At 42.2% G+C, this 9,679-nt stretch overlaps 1 protein-coding gene across 1 annotated transcript; it reads right to left on the minus strand.

The window, feature by feature from the left end:
• Positions 1-43: 43 nt before the first annotated feature.
• On the minus strand, positions 44-6,217 carry LOC135507610 (zinc finger protein 408-like). The gene is made up of 3 exons (XM_064927164.1): positions 5,767-6,217; positions 5,202-5,332; positions 44-5,019 (listed from the first exon to the last, which is right to left on the minus strand). Exons 1-3 carry the CDS (start codon positions 6,023-6,025, stop codon positions 3,832-3,834), a joined length of 1,578 nt encoding a protein of 525 aa, XP_064783236.1. The 5' UTR covers positions 6,026-6,217; the 3' UTR covers positions 44-3,831.
• Positions 6,218-9,679: the final 3,462 nt, after the last annotated feature.

A 9,679-nucleotide genomic window follows, 5' to 3' on the forward strand; every position in this document is an offset into this window, starting at 1 on the left:
GTAGACCGTTCCTTTTATTTAGACTTTTCTTTTAATGCTAATGAAGACAGAACGAATGCAAGCAGTGAAATGTGATACCAATGTTTTAGTCAAGATTCATACCTGGGAGATGTCTGAAGTGAAAATGCAATACACTGGGTTGTGATAGCTTCAGTATCTCTGCAGCATATCTGAATGGAAGCAAGTTTGTGGTTGTGAAATGAACACTGGATCCAGCAGGGTATTATTTTCTGTGGTCGCAGCTTGTATCAACTGTGCGTACCCTCTTTTCGTACAACAACGTCAAGATGGGCTTGTCAATCTGGACAGCAGATCCTTGTGGAAGGAGTGTGTGTACTGGTCTCAATGTTTTTGTGACTTCTTAACTGTAGAAAACAAAAATTGTGGCACATCTAACAGACTGAGTCAAGAGGGCTATTAAATGCAAAGTGAGACCAAATGTTGCTATGCTAACCAGGGAAATGTCACCAACGAAGTTACATGAGTGGGACAATAGCCCAATGAAAGCAGTCGATGAGGTTACTAAAACAGCTCTAACCTTTGATTGTTAGAAACTATTCCTGTTCTGATTTCATATTTGAAAAGCAGAAGAAGATTTCCTACACTAACTTTTTGTCTCACTTCTTGGGAAAGTGGTTAGAATTTCAGTTGTTAGAATTTTTGGGGGGTTACCAAAACAGCTGTATCGTTAAGATATTTTTGCTCTGATTTCATATTTGAATAGCAGAAAAGTAGAGGAAGTGTTCAAACACACACTTTGTGAAAGTGGTCAAAGTAACAGATTTGTGTCAAATGTTATATTGTTGAATATAATAGAATGTTGGAAGTCAAGATGTCAAAATGGACCCTTTAGAATGTTGTGGAAATCCCATGAAAGTGATTTCCAATGCCTCGCAAAGAAGGGCACCTATTGGTAGGTTGGTACATATAAAAAAAGCAAACATTGAATATCCCTTTGAGCATGGTGATGTTATTAATTACACTTTGGATGATGTATCAATACACCTAGTCACTACAAAGAAACATGCATCCTACCCAACTCAGTTGCCGGAGAGGAAGGAAACCGCTCAGGGATTTCACCATGAGGCCAATGATAACTTTAAAACAGTTACATTGTTTAATGGCTGTATAAGGAGAAAATTGAGGATGGATCAACAACATTGTAGTTACTCCACTAACATAAATTACAGAGTGAAAAGGAAGCTTGTACAGAATAAAAATATTCCAAAACATGCATTCTGTTTGCAACAAGGCACTAACGTAATACTGCAAAACATGTGGCAAAGCAATTAACTTTTTGTTCTGAATACAAAGTGGTATGTTTGGGGCAAATCCAATACATCACTGAGTACCACTCTCCATATTTTCAATCATAGTGATGGCTGCATCCTGTTGTGGGTATGCTTGTAATCTTTAGGGACTGGGGAGTTTTTCAGGATAAAAAAATAATTGGAATGGAGCTAACCACAGGCAAAATCCAAGAGGAAAACCTGGTTCAGTCTGCTTTCCACCAGACACTGGGAGATTAATTCACCTTTCAGCATGACAACCTAAAACACAAGGCCAAATCGACACTGGGGTTTCTTACCAAGAAGACATTGAATGTTCCTGAGTGGCCGAGTTACAGTTTTGACTAAAATCTACTTGAAAATCTAACCTGAAAACAGTTGTCTCGCAATGTTCAACAACCACTTTGAAAGAGATAGAAGAATTTTGAAAATAATAAATGGGCAAATGTTGCACAATCCAGGTGTGGAAAGCTCTTAGAGACTTACAGACTCACTGCTGTAATTACTGCCAAAAAGGTGCTTCTACAAAGTATTGACTCAGGGGTGTGAACACTTACGTAAATTAGATAATTCTGTATTTCATTATCAATACATTTGCAAAAATGTCTAAAAACAAATTTTTGAATTCAGGCTGTAACACAACACAATATGGAATAAGTCAAAGGGTATGAATACTTTCATTGTATATTCCGGACTCTGACAAGGATTGTTCTGAAATTTCTTAATTTCTACATATATATATATATATATATATAAAATATATATTTGTTAACATTTATTTAACTAGGCAAGTCAGTTAAGAACTTAAGAACAAATTCGTATTTACAATGACGGCCTACACCGCCCAAACCCAGACGACACTGGGCCAATTGTGCGCCACCCTATAGGACTCCAAATCGCGGCTGGTTGTGATACAGCCTGGATTTGAACCAGGGTGTCTGTAGTGATGCCTTTAGCACTGAGATGCAGTGCCTTAGACCGCTGCGCCACTCGGGATTATGTGTGTATTGTTTTATGTTACCTGGTATTAATTACTGAACTGTTGGAAACACAAGCACTTGGCTGCACCTGCGATATCATCTGCAAATCTGTGTATGCGACCAGTGAACTTGATTAGATTTGATTAGATTTGTTAAAGCGCTGTCGGGTGAATGCAGAACAGGGTGAAAACCACACACACACAGACCTCAACGAAGAAACTGCATTAACTTGATAAACTGCATTAATTTCCTCATTAAAAGTGTCTTGGGAAAAAAATTTAGTTGGTGAATGGATGTATAAAATAGGAATTTGTGAACATCATATAGCCTACACCAGTGATCACCAACCAGTCAATCTTCAAGACATTCCACACCAAACAGTTCTGTAGAAAAAACGACGATAAAGGTTGTGATAAAGGCTTGCGCTCCTTTTTAAATTTGATTTGTGTTGCGCTGTTGGCGGTAGGTGCTGTCACCGATCAAGCAAAGTCTTCCCATTTTGAACCATTCCATTTGTTTGAAAAGACAAACCTACCAGGTGGACCGAGTGAGTGAGCCTACTGCACTGGCCAATCAGATAGCTCAAATCACTGGGCCTACAGAGCTTCCACAGTAAAGTTTGATACTAGCCTACGTAAGACTTAATAACTTTTAAAACCATGACCACAGAGACTGTCAAAGAATACAGTAAAGAGCTGCTGTTTTTATGAGTGAGTTCATGTCAAAAATAAAAATGATTCAGCACCATTGCAAAACATAAAATGCTCTTCTCTACTACTTCCACTCGCGATGCAGCTGCAATGAATGAGTAGCCAAGTGTATTGCTTGCCCTGCATTTTTAAATTATTATTAGTCCATCGTCGTGTCTACTTTAAGAGGAATATTTCACTTTCGACTCGAGTTTCGCCATCAGGTGGAAGACAGTGTCCCCTCTCTCTGTTCAGTCTCACCAGAGGAAAAGTAGGAGAGAGCAGTGACTGTGAGAAGTGGACCCTCTGCTGTTCTTTCCCTCCCTCCACTGAGACTAATGCAACCTGAAGATCACTGACATCATGATTTGACCTAGTTTTTTCCCGAGCTCCCATTTGTATTGAAAGCACCATGACAATCAGATGCAGGTACCATCAGTCCAGTAAAATAAAAAAGCAAATTATTTCAATTTATGCTAAGCAAGTTGCTACACCAACTGATCTATTTTGTAAACAAAGCTTGAGTTTTGAAATATGGTCTGAGAAGAACAAATATTGGCAGGCCAGGCATATTGCCAGTATGCTGTGATAATGTATTAGTCCTACTGCCCAAACCTCATTCCTACAAAACTGTTAAGTAATGTTTTTTTTTAATTCTGAGCGATAGATCAATGAAAGTGATCTTGAATAGGTTGGTGACCACTGGTCTACACAGTATTGTAGGATGCATTATTCTACCCAGGAATATTCAACACGGAAATCTGTGACTCTTGTTAATCCAAATGTTCTGCTGACAACAATGAAAGTTAATCTTTTAATGCAGGGTTTGATCTAAACGTCAGAAGCTATCGAGTCAAATTGTTACTTTCTATGTTATAGAGTGGAATGGTTTTTCTGCTGGTGTATCCTGAGGTAGCTCCTATCTGAAAATCTCTTCCCACAGGGCGTACAGGCGAACAGCCTCGCTTCAGTGTGGATCTTCAAGTGCATCTTCAGATGGTGCTGGTGGGAGAACCTCTTCTCACACTGGGGGCAGCTGTAAGGTCTCTCTCCTGTGTGGACCCTCTGGTGTCTCTTCAGGTCACCAGCCTGGGCGAAACACATGTGACACTGGGTACAGCTGAATGGTTTCTCCCCTGTGTGGACCCTCTGGTGCCTCTTCAGGTTGCCAGCCTGGGCGAAGCGCATAGAACACTGGGTACAGCTAAAGGGTTTCACCCCCTGTTTTTTGGCAGATGTTGCTTCCCCCCCCAGAGCCTGGGCTCTAGCCCTGTCTTTTGAGTTCAATGCCTGATCCATAAGGGCACAGCCGTGTGAATCGGAAGGCCCCATTGACGTGGACACTGGGTCGCGATCCCGTAACGGGTGGACGACATTTGGATTTGTCTCTAAGCTTTCCCTGTAATCTAAGAAATCTCTGCCTTGTGAGTGTCTGTCTCCTAGGTGACTATTTGCATTCCATGTGGGAGGAGCGTCACCCTCCACTTTCACAGTCACTTCGTCTACGACTATAACCTCTCCTTTCTTATCTAGGCACCCTTCAGAGTATACACTACTACTGTACCGGTTCCAGTCCCCTCTAGACAGATCATTCTGTGTCTCTAAATCCAAGGATACGTTTCCAGGGTCCATCTCTGTTGCGTAAGTACAAGACAAGTCATCAATGCCTGTGTATAACACCTCACCATCTCCACGAGAATGAACCGTCCTCTGGACCTGGTGAAATATCGGTAAGTATTCTGAGCCGGGAACAGGAGGACAGCCCAATGGCCCCAGCCCAAGTCTCTCTGGGTCTGATCCGTGGTCAGGTCCTGTGTGTAAAAGCCTGTGTGTTACAGTTAAAATCTCAGTGTCCGTCTCTGACTTTAGGACAGCCTCTGGTGTTCCACAGACCTCAGTGACAATGCGTTGGTAACTGGACTGCGCTGGGGCGGTGTCCTCCGTGGCTACAGGGGGCATTCCAGTCGGTCCAGTCTGGATGTCTCTGCTTTGCTGTGGGTCCTCCTCTCTTTCAGTCTTCTCCTGCTTAACCCCAGGACCAGCAGCCTCTGCATCTGCAGACTGACACAAGAAGAGGTTGTTACCATTAAATTAGTAAAATTGGATAAATGTTGTAGGGAAGAAAGTTTCACAAGCTCCCTTATGGCAGATAAATAAGGATGTACATGTAAGCAAGTGAATAGCCAGCCACATTTGATTCACAAAGTAACTGTAGTTTTTTTATGTAACACTATCACACAAACCTCTATCACGATAACGGGCTGGGTTGAGGTTCCACTCCCCTCATCAACAGTGATTGGTTGGTCATCTCTCCATGTATTGTGTCCCACTGGCTTCACAAAACTCCTGTGACCTCCAGTGAGATGTCCTTCACCTGAGAGAGTGATTGGGGGAAAAGAGATGGTTAGGTTAGCTAATGTTAGCTAATGCTCAACGCTGTATTGTACTCTATTGACAGTTTTGAAATTGACTATAATTGGTAAGGATGTAAGATAACCCTTCTCATAAATTATTGATATACTATTTATTGAGAAATGTATTATGTTTGATGCATCAAAATGTTTTCATTGAGTTAATAATAGGACATGCAATAAATCAAGAATATGGTTAAAATATCATATTGTGTCTTTGCTCAAGATAACTAAGTAATCAGGAGAATTATTGCATACTATCCAAAATATGACCAAGACCCAATTCTGAGGAACACATCTGAACACATGTGCAGAGGTGAACGGTGCGACAGGCACTGAGCTATATATGAACCGCGACAGGCCGCACAAGCTCGGCCTTCTGCAACATGTACAGTACCTCTTGCTATTCCTCTGTGTCTGTCGACGAGCTTGACACTATTGGGACGACTGGTGAGGACGCGCTCCCGTGCTACCTTCAGTTCGAATAGCTGTAGTTTCCTTCGCAATGCCCTGTTTTCTTTCTGGCTTTGAGACATTTCCAAACGAAACACTGCATAATCGTCGTCTACGAGTTTACAGACCTCTGCCACGGCTGCATTCGCTAACACCTCCATGATGGAGGCTATTTGAGTGTGAAAAACCATACTGTTAGCCATCGTTAGCTAACGTTATCCGCTAACTAGCTGGCTAGCGTTACCTCGACAATCGATAACATCTGTCAACCAAGTGCTGTAGGTATGTGATGTTGTGCAGTTAAATTGTTAATTTTGAGTTCCATGGTGTTAATAAACGTATAAATAACAACAACTCTAACGTGGAAATTGTTCTTGGTCGCTGTTCTTTTCCGGTTACACTTCTTCTTTGGGTTTTATGTCGAACAACACGCAAAAATATGTATTGTCGCCACCAACTGTGCGGAATGAAATAAAAGATCCCAAAATACTAAATGTAATGTGGATAAAAATACTGACTACCCGAAATCTCCCATCAACATGATCCTGTCTTCATCTGTTTAAATCAATAATCCATGTCTGATCCCTACACCGGCCCGGGAGATAGCACGTCTTCCATCTGCAATAGCCCTTGTAAATCTTCCGCTGTGAATTACTAAAGACACAGATACTTTTCCTGCTGTAGCCATAAGGAGTTCCTTTCTACTTGAGATGTGCAGTTTCACAGCTGCAATGAAAGCCACAAAACCCACTTTCTTTAAATACAGCAAGTCTGGTTCTCTTGGTTGTCAAATAGGCCTATTGACTATGAGTATTGATGCATCAACTACAGTACCATTTCTTCAACTTCACTTGCTTACTCAATTATTTTGATTGCCTCCGCATAGGAGCTCTGATTACCGCCCTAACTTTTGCCACCTCAACCTCCTTCACCCTTACAGGGCACTCCACGAACTCTGGGCCATGATCCCAACCACAATTGCAACAAGGCCATTCTTCACTCCGATCTGTATACTCCACCCGTCTGCACACACTTGAAACATGGCCATATCCTATACAATTTTTACACTGTTTTGGTGATAAAAGCTCTTGCTGCGTAACTCATATACCCCAGCTTCACATGTGTAGGGAGGTGCTCATCATCAACAAACAATAAAACCGACTAACTTTCTTCCATTGTTCCTTCCACCATGCAGGTCAAGCGACGGGCACGAACCACACCTGGGATTCCTGTCACAAGGTTTTCCTCCCGAACTTCCATCGACACCCTGGAGACACCCTACTCCGGAGATCAAAGCACGATACTTCGGGTGACTCGATTCTTGTGAGACCCACTGCCCTCTTCCTCTGTTCCTCAGACACAAAATGAATTAAGCCCACTCCTGTTCACTCTGATTGAACTTTTATCAACATACGATTCACCCTCTTCGAGACCCCGAACGGATATCCCAGATAAACATTATCATCAAAAAATCTCATCCCAACAAGAAACAAATCCTTGTCGGATATATTATCATCCAATTTAATTATTGACACTTTTTCATTTTTTCATTCCATTCTTCGACACTACTGTTGTCCATTCCTCTCCTTCAACTCCACTCGAAGCACTTTTAATTTCAAACTCGGTATTCACTTCTGCCATCACCGACGGCTACCTCTGTTTACTTCTTCTTCTATGATATAATGGCGGTCCGCAAACAAACATTAGCTCCACATTTCTAAATCCTCCTACTTAAGTAATTCTAAGAAAATAAAAAAGAGCCCTACTAACATTAAATAGACCCCCCCCCCCCATCCTCCAAATCCCTTCCAAACCCCGTTAAGCCTCAACAACCCTATACATCGACCATAGACTTCAGACACAAACCATTCACATGCTTGGCAACCAGATGTAATGTACAATGTACTAGGTACAATCGGGCAAAAACCACCTCTTCCTTCCTAATCTGACTTTCTTCGGGGGGCATATCAATGCAGACCCTTGGTCTCATTGTCCCATCTCTTATGCCACTCATCAATCAAAATGGCTTTGATCTTACATTTGGCCTCACCTCTACCCAGTGGAACATTAATATCAATTACATATTGTTTCAAATCTCTTTTGGCTATCTGGTCTACAATTTCATTCCCTTCAACAACCGAATGGGCTGGGACCCAGCAGAATCTCACTACTATACCTACGTTCTCAATTCTCCATAATAATATTAATGCCTCCAATAGTACAATACTCCTATTCGATTTGCCAGATGATAAACTATTCAATACAGACAGGGGATCTGAGCATACTATAATTCTGACAGGTTGTACATCCTCCACAGTTCAACTGAGTATACGGAAAGTTCATCTGTTAGTCTTCTACATATCTGCACATCAAATTCAGGAACGTAATCGCCTGCTCCTGTGCGCCTACTAGCTGGGTCCTTGGATCCATCTGTGAAAAGCCGTAAAAATGCATAAAAACTAATACCAATGTAATTGTCAACCAGTTTCCCTATATCACTGACTTCTGACCTATCTTGTCTTTTGTCTACCAAGGTTAGATCAACAACAGGATCTTGGAGTAACCACTGAGGAACATCCCCTATCACCACAGAAGGGCCAACCTCCAATTCCCTCAGACCACTCATCAGCAAGCTTTCCAACTGTCCAACCAAAACCACTGCCTTGTCTACTAATATATTCCCAACAGTCATCTAGAACAATAGCAGTGGGATGGTCAACCTCACAGCCTTTCAGCCTAACCCAATAAGCTAATTACAATTTTTTACACTGAATATCCGAAAGCATCTCACCTACCTCCACTAGTAAGGCACATGCAGATGTTGATTTAAATGCACCAATACATATCCTTAAAGCTGTATACTGGATTCTGTCCAGCCTCTGAAGACAAGTCTTCGCCGCTGTTCCATAAACTATACACCCGTAATCAATTGTCGTTCTGATCAGAGCTCTATAAATATCCATCAACGATTGTCTATCAGCACCACATTCATAACCAAAGACCAAGCGCATAAGATTCACCACCTTCTTACACTTTTTTTCAACATTTGACATGGTATTTCCATGTATATCGCTCATTGAACCATAGACCCAAATATTTGTACTTAGAAACCCTGATGATTTGGAAAGGCACACACCTGTTTATATAAGGTCCCACATTGAAAGTGCATGTCAGAGCAAAAACCAAGCCATGAGGTTAAAGGAATTGTCCGTAGAGTTCCAAGACAGGATTGTGTCGAGGAACAGATCTGGGGAAGGGTACCAAAAAATGTCTGCAGCTTTGAAGATCCCCAAGAACACAGTGGCCTCCATCATTCTTAAATGGAAGAAGTTTGGAACCACCAAGGCTCTTCCTAGAGCTGGGCGGAGAAGGGCCTTGATCAGGGAGGTGATCAAGAACCAGATGGTCACTCAGAGCTCTAGAGTTCCTCTGTGGAGTTGGGAGAAACTCCCAGAAAGACACCATCTCTGCAGCACTCCACCAATCAGGCCTTTATGGTAGAGTGGCCAGACAGAAGCCACTTTTCAGTCAAAGGCACATGACAGCCCGCTTGGAGTTTGCCAAAAGACACCTCAGACCATGAGAAACAAGATTCTCTGGTCTGATGAAACCAAGATTGAACTCTTTGGCCTGAATGCCAAGTGTCACGTCTGGAGGAAACCTGGCACCATCCCTACGGTGAAGCATGGTGGTGGCGGCATCATACTGTGGGGATGTTTTTCAGCAGTAGGGGTTGGGAGAGGCAAAGATGAACAGAGCAAAGTACAGCGAGATCCTTGATGAAAACCTGCTCCAGAGTGCTCAGGATCTTAGACTGTGGCGAAGGTTCACCTTCCAACAGCACAACGACCCTAAGC

The sequence above is a fragment of the Oncorhynchus masou genome, chromosome 21 (genome assembly GCF_036934945.1).
Source record: "Oncorhynchus masou masou isolate Uvic2021 chromosome 21, UVic_Omas_1.1, whole genome shotgun sequence".
In the NCBI taxonomy this organism is placed as follows: Eukaryota; Metazoa; Chordata; class Actinopteri; order Salmoniformes; family Salmonidae; genus Oncorhynchus; species Oncorhynchus masou.

Excerpts from the sequence above, each read along its gene's own strand:
- LOC135507610 (XM_064927164.1), bottom strand. The coding sequence starts at position 6,025 with ATGGCTAACAGTATGGTTTTTCACACTCAAATAGCCTCCATCATGGAG. Across the intron at positions 5,333-5,766 it reads ACACAGAGGAATAGCAAGAG|GTGAAGGACATCTCACTGGA; the intron begins GTACTGTACATG and ends TCACTCTCTCAG. Across the intron at positions 5,020-5,201 it reads AGCCCGTTATCGTGATAGAG|TCTGCAGATGCAGAGGCTGC; the intron begins GTTTGTGTGATA and ends TTCTTGTGTCAG.